Source organism: Convolutriloba macropyga, chromosome 6 (assembly GCF_964194025.1).
Source record: "Convolutriloba macropyga chromosome 6, txConMacr16.3, whole genome shotgun sequence".
In the NCBI taxonomy this organism is placed as follows: Eukaryota; Metazoa; Xenacoelomorpha; order Acoela; family Convolutidae; genus Convolutriloba; species Convolutriloba macropyga.
In genome coordinates this window covers 51,985,403-52,012,207 of record NC_134473.1, presented here as the reverse complement: position 1 = coordinate 52,012,207, position 26,805 = coordinate 51,985,403, and the positions used below count along the sequence as shown (strand labels likewise).

General features: G+C 35.9%; 1 protein-coding gene across 1 annotated transcript; it reads right to left on the bottom strand.

Annotated features, from left to right (window-relative positions):
* Positions 1–468: 468 nt before the first annotated feature.
* LOC142341741 (sodium/calcium exchanger 1-like) lies at positions 469–26,805 on the bottom strand. The gene is made up of 8 exons (XM_075392918.1): positions 25,943–26,805; positions 21,638–21,706; positions 15,893–16,329; positions 12,835–13,017; positions 11,650–12,333; positions 9,350–10,037; positions 8,618–8,851; positions 469–919 (listed from the first exon to the last, which is right to left on the bottom strand). The coding sequence occupies exons 1-8, from the start codon at positions 26,094–26,096 to the stop codon at positions 681–683; spliced, it is 2,688 nt and encodes an 895-aa protein (XP_075249033.1). The 5' UTR covers positions 26,097–26,805; the 3' UTR covers positions 469–680.

Here is a 26,805-nt window from a genome sequence, read left to right as displayed (position 1 = left end):
TAATTTTTTTAACGAGTTATCCTAATTCCTACTATAAGGGTAAGCGTAGCAAAAGACTATTTCACAGTGTCGTGAACTGTTTCCATCCAACTGAAGATACCAAATGAAAATAATTTCCATCGAGTAACTGGTTTTCAGAAAACTGAACAAAAGTCGCGCTAAATATATGAAAAATTTTTCCTTATTCGGTAAAAGCTAACTAACCGTTTGTTAAAACTCAAAATTGGGTTTGAATCGAACATTATGGTAAGTGGAATATTTATTTATGCTGCTAAAGTGACATGGAAACAGCTCAGTCAATACCCAGGCCGAGGATTCAAATTTCCTACATTTCGAAAAGAAAATACTCTATGAATTCAAAATTTTCAACCCTCAACATGTCAGTTACCACAGTTTGAGTACAACGAACTATATTATTGGCTCATATTTTTGAATTTCAGATGTTGATTGTCTATCAAAAGTATTCCAATTATCTAATCTAGGTAACGGACAGTTCTTTGGTTGAAAAATTTTGGCATTTCTGAGAAGCTTTTGACAAAAAGAGCCTTCTGAGAAACCTCGGCTGTACGTTCCATTAATGTTAGAGATTCTGGAAACCCTAGACTTAGAAATCCATAGTTTCACAAACTCATCGGCATTTCGGGTAAGTAAGTTTTAGAGATAAACTTGCAACTTAAGTTTTAAAAGGGGCTCTCAATCACATCGTAGGCATTGAGGACGGAGATGATGATGTATGTCAACCAGAGGGTGACAAAGAAGGAGGAGGTGATGTACTTGGGCACCTTTGGACCTCCCAGCTCGGACCCCAAGAGCACCCTTCGTAGGATGAGGACGGCAATGCACACTATGGCCTCGACTACAAACACTGTCACAGAGAGACCAAGACTGCCCTCACATACTACGAATCCACCCTCCGTTCCTGAAACAGTACCACTCTTTACTGATCAGTGCTATAAAAATTCTTTCATACGTGGCCTTCAGACAATGTTACAGAATCATCACTTTGCTGAAAGACCTGAAAGGCGTTCCAAAATACGTGTTCCTCTCTGATAAGTAATATATATTAATTTTGAATGAGTACTTAATGCAAAATGAAGGCTCACGAGACACTCTGTGCGAGAGAGAATGATTATCTTTTAAGATCTGGTAAGATTTTCATATAAGATGGTTATCTTATAAGTTCTTTCAAAATTCTCACAAAAGATGGTTATCTTGTACGATTCTCGCACGTTCGATCCGGTTGAGCTGAACTCTCATCGGTTCTTTTGCGCGCATTTTCTTCATTTAATGAATCCGCATCAGTGAGCCAATTTTTAAGCATTAGTTTATTTGAAAATTGCGTTTCATGATAACAAACTCAAATTTTACTGCCTAAGCACATAATTGGTACTTTTTACTTTTGGTTTACAGCCAAAAAACTGAAGCTTCCAAAAGCATGAATTAAATCATTATAGTTTAGTTTTCATTTTTCTTAAATTATGTTTTTATTTAAGCGACTAACAAGTTGCTGAATTAATTGATGTTAAATAGATGTTTTCTCATTACACTCAATCTGGAGGAATTACAACCGGTATTAATGTAAATTTCAAAAAATATGTTTTCTGACTTTTAAGCTTCACACCAATGAAAAATATACATCTTGTTTTTCGTCACGTTCATCTCCAATTATTTTATGCCCTGTTTTCCTACAAAACGGTTGGTTGCCTTGCGAAACTCTTGTAAGACGAATGTTATTCTTGTAAGACTCTTATTCTGACAGAACCTTACAAGATCTCACAAGGTAACCATCCGCAGCTCACACGGGCATTGTTGCTCTTGTTTGGCGACTACACAATTTTTTGTACACTTCACCTTTCGAGTCTTTGAAAAAAGCTTTGTTTGTTTGAGAGAATGGATGTTTTTAAACAAAATTTTCTCTTTGCTATATCGGAACAATTTAAAGCGTTTCATGCAGCATATTGGAGATGTATTTTAGCTGTCACACACAAAATACAACTGAAAAACACATTTTTTTTACAATTAGCAACATAGAATAAAGATTCAAGACTATTGTTGTTGTATTGATCTCGTAACAGAATTCATTTCAGAAAATTTTTTGACCTGCCTAGCTACTTTCACAATAAAAATTCTCAGATGGTAGTTTATTTCTGCTATCGATGTCTCCCCTAAAACCATAGAAAATAAGATTTCAAAAATTTATCATCTTCGTCTAAATCTTGGCTGGTTTTTGCCTTCCCGGACTGGGATCGCAGACAAAATCGGTACTGAAGCACAGTATTTGATTACTGTATTTTACTCTGACCAGTATTACTGGGCCATTGTTATTTTACTGTTTGAAAATAGACCTGCCATCAAAAAATTCTGAAAATGAGCTGCAATCAGTCGAAACAGCCTACGATTCGCGCTTCAAAACAGAGTCCACATCGCCTAACCATTAATCACTTCGAACTTTATCTGAACTAAGTCAATTTTTCGTCAATGAATTTTGTTTCATTGCAGCACTGAAACAACTTGTTCAAGCCCTAGCTCAAGTTTCGCAACATTTCTAGTTAAAAGAGTACTTAATTTAGTCTGGCTGAGTTCTGGCTAGACTTACTTGAATGTGACGACAGCATGCACCATCCTTAATTTCCACTTAGCTGTGAAAAGGTATCCTAATTATCGTTTGTCCATATTAGAGGGCAATGTGTTTATACCTAAAGCTGTTCAGTTCTTTTTGATGTTACAGGTAGGGGAGATATTAAATAAACAATTTTGAAAATCGAGCTTGACTATTGAAATAACTTAATTGAAGAAACGTGCTCCAACAGTAGAATAAACATAAAAAAAACCAGTTTAAATTGCTTGACGAACAGCAATAATCCCATCTGTTGTTGGGGCAGGGATAGTCTGTGCTTTTTCAGGTAGTGGTCTCTCTCTTTCTCTCAAATTTATCTCTTCTTTTTTCTCTCTCTCTCTCTCTCCATTTCTCTCTCCCTCTCTACCTCCCTACATCTCTCCCTCCCTCCTTCCCTCCCTCCCTCCCTCCCTCCCTCCCTTCCTCCTTCTTTTCTTCTACCATTCCTCCTTCCCCCGTTCATACTGTTTCCACATCTATTTCTCTCTCTTGTTTTTTTTCTGCCGACTTCTATCTCCTCCTATTTTTCTTCATCCCACCGTTTCTTCTTGAAAATTTTCACTAAATTCTTAGATACGCATTTTGGTGGAGGTCACAACAACAGAAAAGGCAAAGCTCAAAACGAAGTCAAAACAAGTAAAAACGAGAGGATTCCTGCTTTTTCACACCTATTCATTTAACCCCCTATCATTTAACCCCGATTTATTCACCCCTGTATCATTTAACCCCTCTATCTTTTAACCCTTCTATCATTTCACGCCGATTTTAATCTTTCTATATAAAATAAAGATTATTAAATTAGCAATATAATCATTTGGCCATGCCTCGCGTGCCATAGCCATGCCTCAGTGGCCCGTGGGACCTGATATGAAAGTATCATAACCGAACGTGGGATTAATTTATGACTTAATTATGACAAAACATGCCTTTAATGTCGCTTGCTAATTGGCGGGATGAAATGATGGAGGGGTAAAATGATAGAGGGGTTAAATGATAGAGGGGTGAATAAATCGGGGTTAAATGATAGGGGTTAAATGAAAAGGGGTGAAATGAAGTAGAACCAAACGAGAGCCGCTCAATCTATAGTACAATTTGTCATTCGCTATGAAAGTTACATGAATGCGCGCTTCAATAAAACTCAAATAATTCAATCTTGATTTCCACAGTTTAATTCAATACGTTACTTTTTTAAATATTTCAGATCTTACATTCTGTTGATTGCTCTTCAGAATCTTTTTGATTTTTTTTAACTACTATGATAAATTCAAGAATTTGCTACGCAGTTTTTTTCTACATGAAAATGGCGATCATAATCAGTCAACATTGTAACTGGCAACTCGAAGTCAGCCTGGCAAGGACTCAGGACATGTTAAATAGTCTGGCTATATTTCTGTCAGACATAGGTTAGCATGTACTTGGAAAGAACCGCAGGTATAATTTATTAACATCCAGCCGATTAGAGCTGCCACAGTCTCGTTTTACGGAGGTTATTATTTTTTAATGAGGTAATTATCTATGCGCATAAAACGCAAAGGTGACATAATTAAAATCCGAATGCAAACAAATTCTTTCAAAACCTTTGACAAAAACGCTAAATTGTTGCATTTAGATTGGCCAAACTCAGCCTATTGTCGGAAATCACCAGAATCTGACCAGAAGCAAAAGAAAGTCTAGAATCGTTAAGTTCTGTTTTCCCATGACTGGTAGGTCCGGGCGCGTGAATTCTGTGACTTGAGGTTTAGCTCTGATTAAAGTTTTTCCGTAACAATTCCTTCTTTTGTGGCCACCTTGATAAAAAAGGAAACACCAAAAAGGTGTAGTTTGAGACCATTCTCTCACTGTTTCAAAAATTCCGACACACTTTGAGTGATTTTTGATGTACTTTCCGCTATTGTGTCTCTAAAAAACTAAATTATATTAGAGAAATCGATACAGCTATTAGTCTCTGGACGTTGCAAAGCATGATACTAGCTCCCATTCACATGAAAATTCGCTCATGACAAGAAGACTTTTCAGGACCTGACGAGAAACAAAATGTGCACCCCTAATTTGAATATCGACTTTTGAGGCAATTACTGGAAACAAATATTTGACAAACTGAACTTCAAACATGATTACTTGTCAAGGTATGTCGCGAAAGAATGACCCAAAGCCATCTATCTGTTAACAGATTCACGTTTTGATTCAAAACTTTGAACCTGTATTCAAAAAATTTGAGCTAAACAACTTGCGTATCACACCTCGTTCATGTTATTTCTCTGTATCCTCTGAATTTTGCAAGTAATGCAGAATTTGAACGAACCTTAAGGAAATTTGACTACAGTCAAAACTAGTTTACGTTTAATGGGGCCAAAATAAATAAATAAACACTGCCCTTCGCTTGACTTAGTTCCCTGTGCTTGCCGTCGCATTCAAAAGCCAGAAATGCTTGAATGGCGCCTCTAACTTCAATTATAAGTTGTAAATGGTAATCTAAATAAATTCTCCGCTGCAAGTAGCCGCAAGAGAACGAGACTCAATTTGTGCATATAATTGTGAAATATTGAATTCCTGGAAAAGACAAAAAGATTACAGAAAACATATTTGAACCCAAATTTTCTTCTATATGGGCCACCAAGATTTTGTGTGGCGAGCAAAAAGGCAAAATCAACTCTAATTTAAAAGCATAAGAGCTGTTACCGTTTTAAACGTTTTCTTGCAGGTATAAGTTTTGAGATAGGACTCAAATAGACGGTTTAATAGCCGGCATTTCAGAATATATTTCAGAATATGTTTTAAGAGTCGTATTAGCCCCCTTTAGACATTATTTATAAGATGGTGCAGCTTTTGTTGTAAAAATAATGCATATGTTGAATAATGCATAAATTTTACACAGGAAAATAAAATTAAATTAAATATTCAAATGTTTTATTATTTTGTATTCGAAAAAGAAAAGACTATAAGAACAATTTAGCATGCTCTTTTGTTAAGAATTGCTATTCAATGCTGTTTTCTGTATATTTAGCTCTCCAAACATTAGTAATTGTTTAACTTTACCAGCATTCTGACAGAACCACTCTTGAAAACGTTTTTAAAAAATTGGTTCTCAAAAAAACCACCAAGTTGTCAAAATTAAAAAAAGTTTACTAGTGCAAACTTTATTTTTTTCTTCTTATATTACAAAGGTTCAATATCTCAGCTTTCGTGTTAGGCATGCTATGCTGTCAGAGTGTTTTAGGAAAATACAGATTAATTTTTCCTTATATTAAAGAACAAAAATGACAAAATGGCATCATTATTGGCTGAAAACTAACACTTTACCTTTAGAATCCTGCTTTAGCAGCTAAATGGATGCAGGGGGTTTTCCTGAGGTCAATTTGGTCTTAAAATGTCCCAAAAACAGAGTTCATTGAAATTTCTCAAAACCTCTACATCAAAATACCAAATTGGACCGAACTTTTGAACACATCTCAATCTAAGGAGCCACAAAAAGTATGGACACACTTTCAACCTCCTCTACAGAGTAAAGGACAACTTGGCGAACAGGGAACCGACACCAGAAGAGTCACAAATCTTCAACCATCTTCTCGCGATGCAACCCCACTGTATCAACGAATTATACTCCGGTGAACTCGCCGCCTGTGTTGCACGAGCAAAGAAATTTTTGGAATTCTTCAGAGATCCTGATAATATGTCCCCTGACTTAGAATTCGATTTCTGGACATAGGCCACAGTCTTAACACATTGGGCTTACTGTCCCAAAAAATCCCACACTCACTGTTCTATAAACTCAAAAACTCATTTTCTGTTCTTTTCTTTCTATTTCTATTTTTATATACATTCTCTATATTTAGCCTAAATGTTCCTTCTTTCCAACAATTGAAGACTGGGATCAGTTTTTCACCTTTTTTGTCCGGTAGGAGTTTACTCAGCAAATATTAAATTTTATAAAAGTTAAGGGATTAAGTAGCTAAGACAGTGACTATAAGATGGATTTCCACCAGAAGATAAGCTGATAATTTCGATAGGAACAAACCACGTACCATATTGGGATAAAAAATTCTCCTTGTACAAACCGACAGAGGCTACGACTACAAGAGACCCTCCAACTGGGAACAAATCTTCACTACAGGACAGTGAGAGACAGTTGGGTACTCTATCAGGACTGACGTTACTGGCCAGCACACCCTGTAGCTGGCATCTTCACTGATTCCACACTTGCAAAAGATGTGGGCTATTAACTGAAGACATTAGTCAAAACGTCACTAACAGGGACTTCAAACAACGGTACAAGTTACAGACTCCAACACACAACGAGGATGGCACATCCAGCGTATTTCTGCTTCAACTCACAAATTCGGATCTAAAACTCTTAACCGCGGATAAATGTAGCAGTAGAAATACTGGATGTATATCACCGGCCCACCAGACACCGAGAAGACACTATTCTCTTTTATATAACGCTAACTCAACTAGCTATAGTCAGTCTATTAGTTAGATACACCATGTGTATACCCTTAACTCCGGTGCTGTATTGCATTACCACCGTATTAATAGAAGTGTATCTTCAGTGTTTTACAGAGTCGGTTAGTCTGAGAGATATAGGTAAACCTACTTTGCGCGCAGAAATAAGTAGCCATAGCTCTTTATATCTTAAGGCTGTAAAAGGAGGCCGCCGAGGGTCTGCCTGAAAATGGTTCAGGAAAAATATGGTGCATACCTTAATTTTGAGTTACAAGTTTTAATTGAGTAGTAAATCAATTCTAAGTGCGGCATAAACTCCCTTTAAAAATTTCCACTTCTTTTAATAGGATGTTTGATAGATATTGTTTTTTTTGAAATAAAGATTGCGCAATTTAAACAAATACTACAATTTATGTGATGTATTTAAAAGAAAATAATATAAATCACAGTGATCGGAAAGACGAAGCAAATTGCTGTCTTCGTGCCTTGAATTCTGCAAATATCAGTTTTTTGTCGGATGCAATAGAACATTCCAGAAAATTCAAAAATTAGTTTATTTCTCAGCAAAAGTGGTGAGTTGTTTTTACTTTTTTTGCTTTAAGAATTCAAAACCACAGCTGAATGTTTGAAGGATTTCTCCAAGGAAAAAACTTCACGATGAAGCTAAACGTCACTTGGAGTAGATTAAAAATTTATAATATTCTGGGAAACTAGTGCATCGATCTATATCGATCTATATCGATCTACAAACGCATATTCTGTGGAAACAGTACCGTAATAATGTAGATAGCAGAAAAATTGGCAAACGTTTTGAAGTATTATCGTGTATTTTTGCATAGTATTCTTTGTTAAAACGAACAGGCGTTTCCAAACTACTAAATCGAGGCTTAAACTAGGATATGAAGTTGTAGCAGAGCTAAATACAAAACAAAACAACTTAATCATTTTTAGTGCTGTTTTATGCAACCATACTGTGCTATTGCTGTAGTTTATGTTGACATACTGAATCAACCAATCAGAATATGCCAGCTGGCAAGAAGTATAAACCACCACTGTAAAAAGCAGTAGAAGAACTTTTTCCACCTCTGCGAGGATTCAATCCACTGGCTGGCGATTCAAGCCCAGCAGCAGAGGAATAGCCGCCAACAACAATAAGCTCAGCTGAGCGCTGCGGCTAAATGCTTAGCGATATAGCTCGAGCACTAAGAGCTAATGCTTAGCTTATTTCCTCACATTAGCAGTACATACAATTATGCGCTGTATTAGATAGTGATGACTGTAACTACGTACTTCTTGTTTCCTATTGAACAACTCATTAGCCACGCATATTTCTTACTCTATAAAAGTGTAACACAAAGAATTATCGGAAACGTACACAAAAAATTGCGTTTGATTTGATATTTTGTATCACTCAAGAAAACACCCCTGGCAAGCCTCAAGAAAACACCCCTGAGGTTAAGCCTGGCAATATCATGACAAAAACCACACAATTTCTCGTGCAACTGAGGATTTTCTCGTGCGTCTTTTTTTTAAAATAGGTTCTAAAATTCAACATACCTTTAACTTCGTGATAAACAGCCGCAGTGAACCAGGCCACCCCAACACCCAAGAACACATTGACAGCGTTGGATCCAGTGACATTGCCGACAGAGGAGTCAGCGAACTTGTCATTGACAGCGGCCACTTTGCTGGCGAAGGTGTCTGGCAGACTGGTGCCCAGGGCCACGAGGGTGATGGCTGTGACTGCGTCCTTCAAGCCCACTGTGCAGCCGAAAGCCGAAGCTAAGTCACCTAAAGAGAACATAATGCCATAATACACAAACAGTTTCTATGTAACCCAATAATTCAATCCTAAAACTAATCCTGTTAACAACCATCAGTTAACTTTTTGAAAATCAGACTTCGTGGAATGAACCGTTTCTGAAACATTATTGAATAGAAAGCTTTTGAAAAAGTACCGCGATAGTAATGAGTTTCAGACCAAATATCATATATTTATTGCTAAAAATCTGCCGTTTTTTCGCACCTGTTTACTGTTATAAAATTGGAACACCAAAAATTGGCAATATGAACCCAAATTTACTATCGTTCGAACTTTCCGCGAAAACCATCAAAACAGTAAATAATAATAACTTTACATTTTTTGGTACATTTAGAAATTATGGTCGTCAAAACTCAATTTATTAAAAAATAATTTTTCATGAGGAAAAGAACTCATTTCTCTGTGAGAATGCCTGTGATTCAAATTTGAAGGCAAAAAAGAAACAAATGTGAAGTCTTAAAACTAACCAATAACGGCAGTCATTCCTCCGATGAAGATGATAGCCACTACGAAGGCTGCCCAACCTCCCAACAGTCCAGGTGGAGGCACCAGACAGAACATAATGGTGAAAGGCATTTGCAAATAATGAATGATGTAATCCAGAACCCCAGGATCCCCTTCAGTCTGCATGGTCAAACTGTCAGTTATCTTCTTTTTCCAGCTAGTCTCCGCTTTTTCCTTCAACTCCTCGTACTGTTGAGGCGCGAGAGACGGAACCAAAGTCACAGTGCACTCCTTATCCTCTAGAACCTCCGGTTTCGCTTCCGGAATATCCGATGCGTCCTCAATGACTTCCGGATCCTTGAGAATCAACTTGAAGCTCATGTTATCCGAGGACAAGTCTTCACAAGGCAGAACTTCAACCTCAATCAGTGCTTTGTACTGTTTTTCCTGGAAAATCAGTTCAGGTTTCCCGGCGATAGTGAAGTTTTTACCACCCACGCAGTTTTCACTCGGGATGATTTCGTAAGGAACCCGGACAACTCCTCGACATCCCTTAGTTCGTTCCACTTCCACTTTGTAGATACGTTCCGCCTCGGAACTGTTGGCACTCGGGATCTTAGCCGAATGGGTGGTCTCGGTGAAGCGGAATCGGCCATGGTGGTCATCGTCGATAATGACGCACGTGATGATTTCTCGTTGAATCTTAGGATCCTGAAAAGTTCGCAATAATTTAACAAACTAAAGAACTTTTAATATTTTTTGTAGATTCAAGTAATCTTGTACAAAAACGGTGGAAATTAAACAAGGGCCGTGGTTAATTGTTTATTTAATTATTCAGAAACCCATTAAGCGTAGAAATTCAAGTTATCAAGAGTTTTTTTTTCGAATTTCGTTTTTCCCGAGGATTTATCAAGGTTTAAATTGTAGTAAATATTTGGCTAATTTCCGTCGTTTCGGCATTTCCGATAATTTTTGCACAAATTCTCATTAACTTCGCAAAAATATGTTAAAATGGTTAAGAAAAATGCTATTGGATACAAATTTAAAGAAAGAAGGGGGGGGGGGTCGCTGAATTGTTTGTTCCAATTTCATTGGCTAAAATAATGGTGAAAAAATAAATAGTTCAGCCTTCTTTTAAAGATGCCAAAAAATGCGATCAATGCGGCAGAACGATCAACCTAAAATCTGCTGACACAATTTGCGTTGGAGTTGCGGTTCAATCTATTCGGTATTTGTCTGAGGTGAAAGCTGATTCATTGATCTTTGAGTTATTTGTTATCCAACAATTGAATCGAATTTTAAGTTTTGCATATTTTTGATCTCCTTTTTGTCGACTTGTTGTCTTGTCTCATTAGGAACAGGTCGCAATCGCTTTTTTTGTGAAGTAAAATTTAATTGTATCTGTTTTTTTTTCAGATTAATTTTTTTGTCGGTCTTATCTCGTAGCACCGTTAATGGCAGATCCCAAATCATGCATTTTCAATTTCATATTAAGGTTTGAGTATATAATGTTTTCTGAAGATTTTCTCTCATTTGGTAAGAATTCAGTTAAAAAACGAACGAGCAGAGTGGGAGCATTATGTGCAAACGCATATCACCGAGCCTCATCATTGAGTTCAATTCTCAGAAGAGATGCGGCTCATTGACCTCATTTTTACAGCATCTATCAATTGCATGAGTTCCTCTACTTTCATTCGAGCCAAATAGTGAACTCAAATATACTTTTTGTTGAAATCTTTAAGCTAAAGAATTATTTAATGCTTCTATAACATTTTGTCTAAGATAAGACCGATATGGCCCAAAAACTGTGAAGAAAAAAAATGAATAACTGCATTACTTCAAGGACGGAAAGGGAAAGAAGAGAAATATTATATCAATTGAGAACAATGCTTTCAGTTCTTTACGATGACAAGAAAAGTTGTGGCAAATTTACAACTAATTGCATATCTGTATTTGCCATCTTTTGCGTGTTATGCATGCACATCAATACTCAAAAAAATTCAAAATATCTACGCAAAAATTGATTTATTTTCAACAGTTTTATTTATCTTTTTCTTTCCGGGAGAACGTAACGTGGTATAATTCTTTCGTAAAGATTGATACAAATTCTCTTAAGTTTTTGTAATGGTGTCCCGGTGGTATTTTACTCCAAAACATCGATCACTAAGTTTTGTACAACCAAAAAAAAAAAAAAACGCTCGAAATGGCTTAAAGTTTTATGATAATTTCTATTGGTGGGTGGAACAACAATTATATTAGAGTTTATAAAAAATTAATTTCAATTTTGATTACGATATAAAGAAGAACAGTTAAACAATCTTACCACATATGCCTTTGGAACATCTGATGTTGTTTCCTGGATGTCGAAAAGTTTCACAACAAACTCTTCATCTTCTTCAAACTCTGGGTCATCATAGATCACGACATCAACCGTCTTTTGAGTCTCCCCTGGTGCAAATTCCAGCCATCCATTTGAAGGCTCGAAGTCCTTTTTAGCCGTCGCGGCATTCTTAGCCGTTTCGCTCTCGACCACAGCGTATTGCAATTTGGTAGTCGAGGTTTCCAGAAAGGGTCCAGCTCGTTCAATCACAACTTTACCAGTTCCACACGACTCGGCAAACTTGACCTTGGTGTCGGCACAGAACACGACGTTTCGGGTCGCCGAGTCTTTCTTTATCTCGCTCAGGTTGGAAACCGCTTCCCGAAGGAACTTTCGGTATTTCTCAGTTTGGTTCTTAACATCTACTTTGTGAATTCTGAAGTAAGCTCTTGATTTACCGTAGAATATAATTTGACTAAGTTCTGAATCGACTTTATTGAGCCAGGAGTCGGGTTCGCTAGGGTTTTTGTCGGCTATTTCCTTCAGTCGCGCCATGATTTTCTCCTTGGTCGACATTTTCTGCTGGACCATTTTGGACAAGGTCAATGCTGCCTGCGACGGTCCATCAGTTGCACGGGAATTGTCAGCAGCCATTCCATTTTCTACGTCATTGAGGGGAAGTTTTTCCTGTAAAAAGAGCAATCATTTTTGTTCAAAAATTGGTTTAACATACTAATAGTATTCTTTCACCATGAACAAGCTCTATAAACCGTGTTTGGCGATGCACTAGTAGTGTTTTTATACCATGAAAGGGGCAGGATTGGCAAGAAAAGCTCAGAGCGGTTCTAGATTTAGAGGGCATTTACGGCTGAGTTTTACCAAAAGAGCAGTAAAAGGAAAAAGAAAACATTCCACCATTTCCACCATAATTGATAAATTGAGTTTGTTTCCGTCGTAATTCTTACAAACTTCTGCTATTTCACCGTGCAGTTTGATAATAGTTTTCGAAATAGATCTGCCGTTTTTTGGGCAAAAACCCCTCTCTAACACCTTAAAAATACAGATTATCTAAAAATATCACTACGGATAATCTATTTTTGTATTCTATTAGCAGAGTTTTAACAAAGATATATTCTACAGTCTCGCGGGGGGGGGGGGGGGGGGGGCAATTTGGACATCAGTACTCACAGATCCCTCCCCGTTTGCAGTGACAACGGCAGTGTCCCCTCCTTCGCCATCTCCTTCTGGGTCATAGATACCCACATATCTGAATCCCAAGGCACAGGCTTCGTTCTTCCTGTCTATGGTGTAGGACATGAGGATAAATGCCCCGAACAGCAGCAGGGTTATCAACCCTTCCCACCAATCGACCTGCAAACCAACAAAAAAGGAATTAAAATCCCAACAGGGCTGAGGAGGTCGGTCAATACTAGGTACAAAAGAAACAGAACAACTATAAAAACTGTTCAGAGTAATTCAATACTAAAGACAGTACTGTGAAATTTTCGAAAATGTTGAAACATGGGATTAAACTACGCATTTTAGCATGACCAAAAAAGCGTTTAAATCCTATTTTGGAATCAAATTTTTGAAGGAACACATCAAAAGGGAATCAATTTGGTATTTCGACGGATTAGGTATTTTGGCATAAATAAATTTTCATGAAAAAATTGATTTCAATTAAACCAAACAATGAATCAAGAGGAAGTTTTTATCCGAGGATACCCGTCACTTTACTGCTTCAAAGCGCTAATATTCAATTGGAACATCAATTTAAATTTTGATCCAAGTACAAGAATAGGAATTCATTTCACAAAATGTGCCACTGGAAATTTAAAAATTGATAATTAATTCATATGATGCGTCTGAAACTGTATGCTCAACTTGTTTTATATTTTTTCAGTTTCGGTAGATAGTAGAAAGATGTGAAGAGTGTCACTAGAAAGCTACCAGGCGGTTACCGGGCTTGAATTTAAGGTATATCGGCTCAGAGTTTGAAAGTTTCGGCTGAAAATTCAGCTTTTTTCTACAAAATGTAGTTAAAAAGTTAAGCTTGCAAAATACAGTGATTAAAATTAGAATCCCGCTATTCTAGATTGGCGGTACCTGCGTTTTCTTCTAATCAAAATATTGATACCCGGGTCGAGATGTCAGCGCCGTTTCAGCGCATTATTTTGTAAGTGCGCTGAATGTGCTAAAATTATGTAAGAAATGAGTTGAATGCGCTCTATTGCGCTGAAATGAGTTGAAACGCGCTGACTTTTCAATTTTTTCAGCGCAAAAATCTTACATAATTTTGCGCAGAAATGCGCTGAAAATTTGTAAGAAATTTATTCAAAATTCAGCGCATTTCTTAAAACTATTTAGTGGAATTAAACACTTTTCGACACCGATTCCTTAATTTCGGACCATTTAATTTTCCTTATTTAAGGATTAACTTTTTTCTTAAAAAATGCGCTGAAAAGCGCTGAAAATATGTAAGAAATGCGCTCAAATTTCAGCGCATTTCTTACATAATTTCAGAGCATTTATTCCTAAACTGTCTATTGCTATAAAATCAAAGTAAATAGGAAGCATTTCAGGTATGAATGGAGCAGTGGATTGAGCGAAAGCTACGGCACCGGAGAGAAAGGTTCGATTTTCAGTGATAGCTATTTTTTGAAAGCTCAGGGGTTTTCATCGCGTTTCTTGCAAAGTTTCAGCGCATTTCAGCACAATTCAGCGCATTTTTATGTAATGTTTTTGCGCTGAATTTTTTGAAAAATCAGTGCATTTGAGCGCATTTATTACATAGTTGTTCTCGACCCAAGTAGTCCTATGCAACGTTAAAATTTTTCAGACGTTCAGTTGTCCAAAATACTGGAAAATTGTCGGTCTTTGAACAGATTGATTGAATGGAGCACTTTGCAAGCCAAGTTATGAACTTTTTTTTTATTTCAGATAACATATTGCGTAGATCCTATACCACCATTAACGCGGATATCATACCACAAATTGAAAAGCCTGATTGTTATCATCTGGTTACATGACAAAATACATAATGCCATTATATCCAATTCCTGGATCGAGGTTTGGCGGCGAATTTTTGTAAGAAATGCGGAAAAATGCGGTGAAAAAAAATAATTTTCACCGCTTATTTCTTACCTCTTTTTGCGGTGAATGCGGTGAATCGCGGTGAATGATTTATTTTCACCGCGTTCTTAGTGTATTCTTACAAAAAAGAATTTTTCTCTACCCGGGTTCGAGCCCCGCACCTGCTCCAGGCCTTCATCTGCTTATTACACAGCGCCAACTGTCACTTAAATACTTGTGAATTTTTCTTGTGAATTTAAATCAGATTCAGTAAGCGTTGGAAAGCAAATGCGGTGAATTTTTGTAAGAAATGCGGTGAATTTTGCGGTGAATTTTTGTAAGAAATGCGGTGAAATGCGGAGAATTATTGTTTTTTCACTGCATTCACCGTTTTCACCGCATTTCTTACATTAATTTGCCAAAAAAGTCGATGCGGTGATTTTTTTAAGAAATGCGGTGAGTTTTGCGGTGACTTTTTGTAAGAAATGCGGTGAAATTTTTTTTGTCACCGCATTCACCGCAATTTTTACAAAAATTCACCGCATTCACCGCTTTTCTTACAAAAATTTACCCAAGAACCTCGACCCGGGTTTATTTCCTTCGATCTTTTCGTTCGATAAGCCAATTAAAAATATCACTAGGTATTATAAGCATGTTTTTATCGTACTTAAGCAAATGTTTAATGTCATGTTCGGTGTTGATAGTTTCATATCAAATCACGTGGACGGCTGAAACATGGCCATGGCAAGCAAGACATCGCAAAATGCACCAGCTAATTATTATGCTAAATAATCGTTCCAGTAGTTTCAACATTAGGACAAAATTTGAGAAGCATTTTAGGTATATTTCGTCGGATTGGTATATTGGTTTTGGGTATTTTGTCCTTATATCGTTACAATTAGGATGTAAAATTGCGGAATCTATATGTGTTACAAGATTGTATTTGCTTGGTGATTTTGGAAGACCAAAAGCGAACCAAATTATTAGAGAGGTAAGAAAAACTGTAAATTCAGCAAAGAATTAGAGGGCAAATTACCTCTCATCATCTAATTCGAAACCAAAAATTTGTGATTTTATCACTAGAGTGTGGAAATCTATCGCAGGACAACCTTCCTGTCTCGACTTGGGAACCTAAGCTGTATGGGGCTATTTTGCAGCTGTGATTAGCCCTTACCTTTTCCTTAGTAATAACAGCTATCATCAGGTACAACCAGACGTATGCACCAATACTCCAAGATGCAGTACATGCGAACACTCCAAAGTTCTTCACACTTTTCCCAGTTCCATCGGGAATCACAGACACACACAAAGCCGTGATCACAAATAAGTTGAATGCTGCCGAACCCACGATAGTTCCCGGACCCAAATCACCCGCTTTGAAATTGTTACCGCAAATTTCAATAACTGAGAGCAAAATCTCAGGAGCCGAAGATCCGAGTGCCATTAGGGTTAAATTGGCGACCGTTTCGTTCCAAACTTGCACCTCAACTTCTTTGTATTCGCCAGAAGAAGTTTTCACCACCCGGACAGAAGTGGTCGAAGTGATGACTTCTATCGCCTCCATGAACAGATCGGCTATTTGAGACACTCCAAGGAACATGTAGCACAGACCTAAATGTGTGAACAGTATGTACGTTCCATCAGAAAGACAAGCATCACTTAGAAGGTCAACGCCTTTTCCCTGAAGGTCCCATTCATTTTCATTCATAACCATTACCCTTTGAACTCTGCATGGTCATTGGTTTTTGAAAAGTTCACTTATTTCAACTTTATCGGACAGGCTATATAAGTAAACTGTATGAACAATATGCGCGTCCGAGGAAACCCGAGTCGAGGTTTGGCGATGAATTTTTGTGAGAAATTCGGTGAAAAAAAATTATTTTCAGCGCGTATTTCCGACGTCTTTTTGCGGTGAATGCGGTGAATCGCGGTGAGTTATTTATTTTCATCGCGTTCGGTATTCTTTCAAAAAAGACATTTCTAAACACGCGTGCAAACGTCTTACCTCCTGCATGTCTTCAATTTCTTATTTCACTGCGCCAACTGTCACGAAATTCTATGATATTTCTTGTAAATTTAAGTAAACGTTGGAAAACGGACGCGGTGAATTTGTAAGAAATGCGGTGAATTGCGGTGAATTATTTTTGTTCACCGCAATCATCGCATTTCTTACATTAATTTGCCACAAAAGTTGATGCGGTGAATTTTTGTAAGAAATGCGGTGAATTTCGCGGTCACTTTTTGTAAGAAAGGCGGTGAATTTTTTTTTCACCGCGATCACCGCATTTCTTACAAAAATTCACCACATTCACCGCATTTCTTAAAAAAATTCACCCAAAAACCTCGACCCGGGAAGGTGAGTATCACACACCAGAATTCTTTTGTGAAACCTACTTTTTCATGTTGTTATTGCATTCGAACAAAACGCAATACCGGGACGATGTTTGAGTAAATGTTTTCAAATGAGTACTGAAAAATAACAAAATATAATTTCGTAAAACATAATAGTGTCATGAAATACGGTCACTGCAACATTATTTCGAAAGCGTTCTGCTTTAAAGTTCCAAATACACACCTTATCTGAAACAATTTTTCGTTCTCGAACCTTCTGATGACTCGAGGGTTGTTACAAATAGGGCAGCTGCTGTGCGTATTAAAATAAAGAGGCTCGGTAACCTGCTTTTCCAAATATTTTCCAACCCCACTCATCCAAAATTTTGGCATAATTGTCCACCAAATGAGGAAGAGATAGAAAACTTTCAAAATTCAGATAATGCTCAAAAATAATTGATGTATGAACAAAAAATAGCTCAAACCTCAGATCACTTAGTAAAGTAAATAATGCCTTATTAGAGGACAGATTAGACTTCTCAATATTAAGACTACGAGACAAGACAGGGAACAAAACCCAGCAACAACAACGAGCCTTGCTTACATCCGAAACTCAATGATTATTTAATTGGAGAAAATTTATTTTTAAAGTCAAAATAGCGTCAGATAAAACATAAACTAAACAAATTAATTTGTTCAACAAAAAACATGGGGCCAGTTATTAATGCGACCTGGTAACAATTAGACAAAAAAGAAGAAAATCGGATCAGTTAAAAAACCAAGATTCGAACAATGACAACCATAAGCTATAGACTGAATTTCTTTTATAGATCTATGTTTAACCGTCTAAGTGAAGAAACAGAACAGTCATTATTCATAATGTGTCGTACGTCTACAAAAACAGACAACAAATAATGAACACAAAATTTCATTTAAAATTTTCGAGAAAGCGGTCTCAATGGCATTAAATCAATTGCGCCTTCATTGAACACCGATAAAGTGACTTTCGACAAATGAATAACGAGACGAGGCAACAAGTAAACAAAAAAGAAAAAAACGAAAAATTAAAAAAGACATTCTTTTCTGTATCAATTACAATTTATATCAAAGTGATAAAGATATTAAATATCAACTAAAAAAGTAAATATTTCAGGGTTTTATTTCTCCAAAAGAAAGCCGTTGAGATCTGTCATTATTCAGAATGTGTCATTCCTCGTCAAAAAGAACAACAAATACGTAAAAAAAATCAAAATACACTAAATCTTTGCAAACAAATGGTGTCGAAGACGTTAAAACAAAAAAAATTGCAAAGAAAGGTTTAGATACGTACAACTGAACATTTTATCACTACCAATATTTCGATATGCGAACTTTAAGTACTGAGACTATGTAACCATTAGACAGAAAACTTCTGCAGGAGAAAATATCAAAAATACGTCTAGTTCTTTAAAACAATTCATTTCAAAGTCATGAAAAATTTTGGCTATCAATTGCAATCAGTAAGTAGGTCCACTTAGTTAGCGATAGCAAAACGCTAGTACTTGCTTTCCTCCTGATTTTTTTCAAACGATTGCAAACAGGGCGACAAAGAAAGAAAAAAATGAAAAAAACTTTCTTTTACTAAAAGACTTTTAGTAATACTAAGTTTACTAAAAGACTGTATTGAAACCGCAAGAACTCTAATCCAATCTCTAAACATGTGATAAGTTACAATTTGTCTCTTTTGTAGGTGTCAATATTGTGATATACGATCTGTGAAAAAAATGACAGGATAATAAGAAGAATCTCAAAAATGGGAAAAAGTTCAGATGTCTTAAACATTTTCTGAAGTTTCGTATTATCAAAGCCAAGAAAGCATAACTTAAAGCGTAAGATTACAATAATTATTAAAATCTAAACCATAAGAAAGACGATGCATTTTTTCACTACTGAATTTAAGCTACAACTTGAAGAGAAATACCGAAAAACTGGCGAAGCTAAAAAATCCAATGTCAAATTTGAAAACAAGTAATTTTAAAACTCGAAATGACCAGAGGCAATTGAATAAAAAAGCCTAAATATAAGCCTCTATATAAAATATTCAGTTCTGTCATAAAAAAGAGTACATATTTTTCAAAAAGTCAGCAGCTGATTACAACCCCAATTTTATTGGACTGTAAAACAACGATTAGACGAAAACTAATTCATCAGAAACACCTTATTGTTCAAATTATTATGAATTTGGATAATTTGAAAAAAAGTTATAATATCAAAAATAAAGGATGCATTTTGGATAATAATTGTGTTAATATAGGAAAACGGGCTAAAATTAAGTTCAAGAACGCTCTCAAAAGACGCGTGAGCAAAATTAGCCATCTTAGGGGTAAACAGAGATTGCGATAGCAAATTTTAGATGTGTTAGTCAGCCAGTTTTTTTTATTAAAAAAATGGCAAGAATGCTTATTTTGTGCCATTTTGATGGAAAAAAGCAGAAATTAGAAAAGCTCAAGAAAAGTTTTTCCAGAAAGTTCAACGTAACAACAACACTCTTCTCTCTCTAGAAGTTGAACCATAAGATCTAGTAAAAAATTTTAATATATTTTATTAGCATATTTGGCAAAAACATGTGTAACGGCTGCTCTCCTATCAAAAACCAGGAAAACTTTTTAGCGCCCAGTTCATTTCAGCGATTCGCAGTCTGTCCGGTTATTACATTTTTTTCAGTTAGGTTTTGGGATCTGTATTATCCGCCACACTGTAGATTACCGTGGCATTACCATTACTTTATTTTGTAGCCAAGCCGTCGTTTAGTGTTGAATTCTTCCTTTTCAATCTTCTTTCAAGCTCAATATTGTAATTGAATTGTGCTGATATTGTACGGTTACTGTGCATAAATTGCGGACCAAGTTTGAATTTCCTGGTTGCTTTCGCTTTTTATTTGCTGATTACATTAAAGCGGGTTTGAACTTCAATTTTTGAAGTGCATTTTTTGATTCGCCTCAGTGGCGTCCCTCTGTTGGTTCTGTCGATTTTCGGTGGTTGATGGTCTTGGCATTTTTTTTTTAGCAGATTGGACGCAGTTGGCCTACCATTGTCATCTTTCTCTCGAAATTTTGTTATTATATCAAAACATAAAATCAAAACTCAAATTATCTTGATGTTAAATACCAGTTAATATACCTAGTATTGGGTCGAAACATCAAATGAATTGATTAATCAAGTAAAAAAGCGGAAGCGCTTATGAATTTACCTTTGTAATTTCCGAATTTAATCAATATTAATTTGTTTTAATTCGCAAATTGGCCTAAAAACCAGCTGGGCTTCCTTAAAGCCAAAAAAAGAAACTTTTTTATGCTTTGCACAAAGTTTGCTCTTCTTACAAACTTTGTCCCTCAGAAAAATGTTCGAGAATATCAAAGTTCAATCTCATTTCCACAAGTCAAAGTCAGTTAAACTGCACAATCACTACAATGACTCATAGAAACAAGACACGATAACATATAGCTCAACTGTGACTGAATTTTTATCAATAAGCATGTATGTTAATTTAATGAGACAAAATAATAAGTTTCAACTGATTTTTGGTAGCTTTGTAAGCTACTTTTATGCTATTAGTCAAGTGTTTTACAAGTCAAAATTGCATTCTCAATTTTTGTAGATAGGGTTCTCAACAGAATGTGAAAACGTCTTCATAACGTTATTTTTTCAGTGGAAACTTGATGTCATGGGAAGTTTGTTACAATATAGAATTTTTGCTGACTCGGAAACCGTGCGTAAAAAATCTGATGCTAATTGTTCGTTAATTTGTCGTAATATTGCTTCATTGATGCGGTGGTAGTTAGTGTTTGAGTTTCAATTTCACTCCATACAACATGTAGCATTAAGGTTTGCTTGGCATGCTATTCTAACTTCTCTGTTCAAATTCGCCTTGAATTGTTTTGCTTGCTTGTGAAGCGAAGCCGCCAAAAATCGCCTAAAGATAGGGAAAATATAAACAATAACAACGAAAATCAGTCGCATGTTCACAAAACGTTAAGGCTCGATCACTCCGTTGAAAAACCGCAATTCAAAAAATCTTTTTAATTATATATTTTACGCTAAACGTGGCTTCAATTGATACCACTCGCAACTCTCTTCAATGAAGATATAAATCAAGCGAAGCGGACTGAACAACAAAATCTATTTGAGTTTATAGTTCGTCTCCCACTAAAGTTGGTCAGAACAATCAAGAATAACATACTTCAAGTACCGCAAGCACTTAGAAAAGTTGGTTCGACAATCGGAATTTTGATGAAGTACAGAAAAATTGCCCGTAAAAGAATAAAATCTCAAATAATATGTAAATTGTGGCCCTTAGGACCTCGACTGCAATGATTGCGGTATCGCGCCGAAGAACCACGCACAATAAAACTCGCCACAGAGCAGAGATCCTCGCATAAAGAAAATAACTTTACGAATTGTGTGGAAATGGTAGAAAAAAACAGCTGAGAACAAGCTTCTGCTAATCATCCAGAGCTCATTCGCTGTATCACTGAGAATACGCACAGACAAATATATTATTCGAAATTGGAAGTAGTACATAATAATAATCTGAGCAAAAAAGTCTCACCCAAAAAGTAGATTGTGGCCCTCAAGATCATGGTAGCTGTTGAAATTTCTTCTCCGTCTGTGCCCCATCCTAAAATCAAAATTCATTCTCTATCATTAAACTATCTAAGAGAGGTTCGTAATTAAAACAAATTCTCCATATAGCACCCCCCCCCATTTTACCACATCCAGAATGTCGTTAAAGCAAACTAATAATTTTTACGGTTAATAATAATTCATTTATTAGTGCTATGTGAAAAATATCTGTTGCTATTCAAAAGCAATCAATTTTATTGACGGCAAAAGGCATTTTCGTTTCACAATAAATGACAGAAGTTGTTAATTTTAGCGACATTGTTCAGACACAAATTTTGGCTTTAGCAAACAATCAAGCTGGATAATCAAGCATACGTGTCAAAGTAACAGATAAAGACGCTGGAAACGACAAAAATTGAAAAACGTCAGCAAAAGGACACATCCAATACAGGTGAACAACAAAAGAATAAAATGTATTAAAATTTTATTACAAGATCAATTGAAAGATCAAATAAAGAGTGATTTCTAGGGACCTTGGTTTGCTGACACAATAGCAACTTTTGTTACTAATAGTAACCGAAAGATTTTTTTTAAATGTTCAGAAAATCTGTAATGTACAATTTTCACCAACACTTATTGTGAAGCTGAAAATATTTAATTTCGAAAAGTCGAGCAGCAACTTTTTTCCATAGGTACAAGTGAAATATTAAAATGAAGAAAAAATTGTAAGGGAAAAAGTGATTGAAAAAATTTATAATGAAATTAAAACCTGGGAACGTTCATTTGTTGAGCACTGACACCAGACATACGGAAATTTTTAAATAGTTTCTAGAACCATAGCATAATCTTCAAGGAAAGTTCTATGACCACAAGTTACTTATAACGTGAAGGTGATATGAAACATGTTTTCCCCTAAAGAAAGTTCTATGGCTCAACTTTTCCATAAACGGACACGAAGAAAGAGATCTTTTCTGAAATTCCACCTTTCTAATTAAATTACGATTTTCAAAGAATACATCTGTGCAAATTAAAATTTTATTAATGTTTTGCCAAAAACGGCGGCAACATTTCTCCTTAGACGCCATCCAAAAACAGCATTCAAGAAAAAATTGAGATCAGTTTATGACCCTCATATATAACTCGAATGGTCTTTGGAAGAACAGAATAATTAAGAATTGAGTTTTTGTCTAATAATACTCAACAAAAAATTCTGCAGATACTGGAATGTTAAAAAGATAAAGGATCAATCAGCAAACAAAAGTTCGGGCGTTAATTTTGCTACCCGTACCGAACTCCAAGTCTCTATCAGTACTGGGCAAATCTAAATGCAAGTCGTATTTCGTTTTTCAGTACTGGGCAAGACTTAAGAAAACCCTACAAGTCTGAAAAGTATTGACCAAGACTTGGGTAACACTTGCAAGTTGATTCCCAAGTCAAAACCAACTTTTCAAAAATTTCGAGTGAAAATTTCGAATAAAAAAATTTTGCAACGTGCCACGGTTGTGGCATTATATTTTGGGCACTTTCCGGGGTGCTATAAAATGATGTCGGGGCATACCAAATTGTATATTAGCACCCCGGGAGGGTCTATTGAGGGTATTATAGCACTAATTGAGGGTTTTTCAGGTGTTCTGGGCCGTTTTCGGCCATTTTTCAGCCATTTCAGCCCTAAAATTGCCGAAATCACCAAATATATGCACTTTTCAGATAAACCAAATGTCGGACTTGAACCGAGGCAAAATTGTCAAAAGGTGTGCTACTGTGAGGGTTCCCATGAAAGCCCGAGGTCCCGTGGTCCGGCACCAAGTGGAACCTAATCTGGTGCAAAGTACTGCAAATCAGCCCAAACAAGCACCGAGAGATGTCCCTCAATATAAACTATCAAGAGCCTATGTTGCCCTCTGTAAATGCTACTAAAACTAGTTATAAATAACGAGCTATAACTGTTTGTATCACTGCTTATATCCCGGTTATGGACGATTTCTCGGCTATTTTTGACGTTTTTTCGGCTATTTTTGACGTTTTCTTTCGGCCATTTTTGACGTTTTTTCGATCATTTTTGGACAAACTCCCGTCTTTTTTTGACGTTTTTTGGCCATTTTTGACTTTTTTCGGCTATGTTTGACGTTTGTTCGGCCATTTTTGACGTTTTTTCGATCATTTTTGACGTTTTTTTACTATTAAAACTTGAATTAAGACTTGGCAAGTTTTGGCGAAGACGTTGATTAAGACTTGGCAAGTCTTGGCCAAAATTTGGATTAAGACTTGCCAAGTCTTGGCCAAGGCTTGGATTAAGACTTGCCAAGTCTTGGCCAAGACTTGGATTAAGACTTGCCGAATCTTGGCCAAGTCTGACAAGTCTTAAAGGTGTTATGATCATAGATCTGAATCAGTACTGATACCCAGACTTGGAATGAGACTTGCCCAGTACTGATATTGACTTGGCGTTAAGTACGGTACCCATATTTGAGAGAGTTTTTTATTTCCTGATACAATATCCCAGGAAAACTGTATATTATTCTTTTGATTTTTCGCGAAGTAAGAACATTATTCATTATTATTATTAAATTGTCTTGGTACCCGCGATGCGGGAATCACTTTGTTAGTTAATTACAAAAACAAGACCAATTAACAGGATACTCGTAGTATTTGAATTACACAGCCTTTATTTTCAACAGAGAGTGCAGCTGTTTCCGAAATAACCTTTTTGGACATGTCCAGTCAAAAGTTGAGATGTTTTTTTGGTGGGTGAGAACATTTGCATATTTCACAACTCTCAAGACAAAATATTCTTCCAACTTGACTGATTTCGTCCACTGATTTCGAGAACCATACATTTGACGCGTAAAGGGGAATTGATAAAGGAGAATATTCTCAGGATGTGCCAAATGAATTGAAAGGTGTTCTGGATATCAAGAATTATTTAAAACCCAAAGTTTTGCAAATTTTAATGTAACTTCACGCTTAATACATTAAGCAAGAAAACTATTTTCTTTAAATATTTTCAGGGAATGATCAGTTTTCATCAAGGAGCCAAACATAGATTCGGCTTTCGGTGGATTTGACAAAATTTTGGGCAAAAGTGAGCAAATACCTTGCAGCATTTGTCCAAGATTTATGTCGCTAATTTCCACGATCTTTCATACGATTAATCAGTATAAATCTAGATTTCTCAATTTTATTAATAATGATCTAAGATATACATCTGAAAGTAAATTTGGTTAATTACCTCATTGTGGGTACGTTCAAACCAGCAATTGACCTTTTTAGTTCGCAATTTGTAAGATCAGGAACTTATGTACAATTAAAAATTTACTTTTTTAAATTTGAATTAACAATTAACTTGGTTACCATGACTAGGTTTATAAAACAGCAGATCACCAGTTAAACAAATCAATTTTCAACAGTTCATTTCAGTTCCAGAAAATATATAAAAATTAGTTGATTTCATTGATTCTTGTGTAACAGCCCTACCCCATTATTATTCCTTAGGCAGTATAATGTTCCAGCTATTAATCTATTAATCTTATAGCGCCTTTCCGCTCAAGCTTTGTTTTACTTTCGTGCCACTGGACCATAGTGTATTTATTATTGATAACACAATTTGGCACGCAATTTATTTAGCTTTTGCGTGTTTCAAGAGCTAATTGAGAATTTGTTCCGTTGGCCATGTTCCTTCGCCCAAACGACACTTGATACTTTTCTGCTTACAATCCAGTTAGTTGAGCTTTTTCTCAACAAGCTTTTATAAATAACCTATTCAGTTTAATTCAATATTCTGAAAACTTACTTTGTCGATTTTCCCAAAGAAAAAGATAGAGCACAGAAAACAAGGTAAGATCAATTAAATTGAAGTTGTTAATTTCAACAAAAAAAAACTAAAACAACCCAATCTCGAATCCCGCATTCGCAATTCAAACGTTCGTTTTTTTTAATACCTACCGGGTTGTTATACTTGTTTAATTTGTACTTTGATAGCAGTTTTAGTTAGACAATTGCTCAAAAACACAATTCGGGGACAAATGTGACGGATATTTCCATACCTTCTCAATTTTTCACATAAATCGCATTACTGTCATTGTTTTCCACGCTTTGCTTATCACTCAAATCTTAAAACATGGGCCGTGAAGAACCCCGACAAAATAAAGCAAATATGCGTGTAATGGTGCTTTCCACATACAGCAACAAAGTGTAGAACGATTGTCTAGAATTATGCTCAGAATTTCACTCATTAAATCATTGAAGAATTATTTTTCTATCAATTAAGCTCTCCTAAATCTGTTGTACTTACTCGGTAATATGATTCCGCCGGTGCTGCACGGTTCCTTGGGTGCATTGGGGTCGCACTGGTCGTATTCAGTTGTACTGTTCCCACGCACTGATCCGGACACGAAAAGAACCGGGACAAAACACGACAATAATAAGAGTGTGCTATAGGACATCATTACGGGATCAAAAGTTACCAATTACTTCGATTTTCAGAGTTAATAATTCGGGGATATTTGTTGTCGATTGATGTTCGAATGATTCTATCGTTATAATAAATAAGTAATGACTTCGAATAATCACTTCAGTAATGCCCAATATTTGTTTGATCAAACGATTTAAGGGCAAGAGCACCCGATAAGTATAAAGCTAGAAAATAATACGAGCACTGAAATTTAAGTTAATAAATAAATGATAATAATAATCAAAGTTGGGTTCAAAACATCGTTACCCAAATGTAGAAACAAATTGCACCATATTGCGTAATAACTATTCGTAGTTAAAATTCTAAGGGTGATTTAAAGATTTTAAGAGCAAATATAACGCAATTTAACTTGAAAATGAGGTAACAATTATGATATTAAAGGTCAAATATTTTTTTCGATTGATTTTCCTGAAAAATGTCGATTGCCTTTGTAAAATGAGATTTATAACTGTGCTCTGGTTAAAAGGAGTAAAAATTTTTTATGAGAGTAATATATGATAATCTTGAGACAATTTACTGGTGCGTGTTGGATTTTAAATGTCTGTGAAAGATAAATGCGTAATTCTAGGGTGGATAATGTCAATTTCCAAAAATAAATAACTGCAAAATTATAAACAATAAGTTAGATGTAATTTCAGCTTTTTGGTTCGATAATATGAACGACAGGTAAAAACAACGAGGTG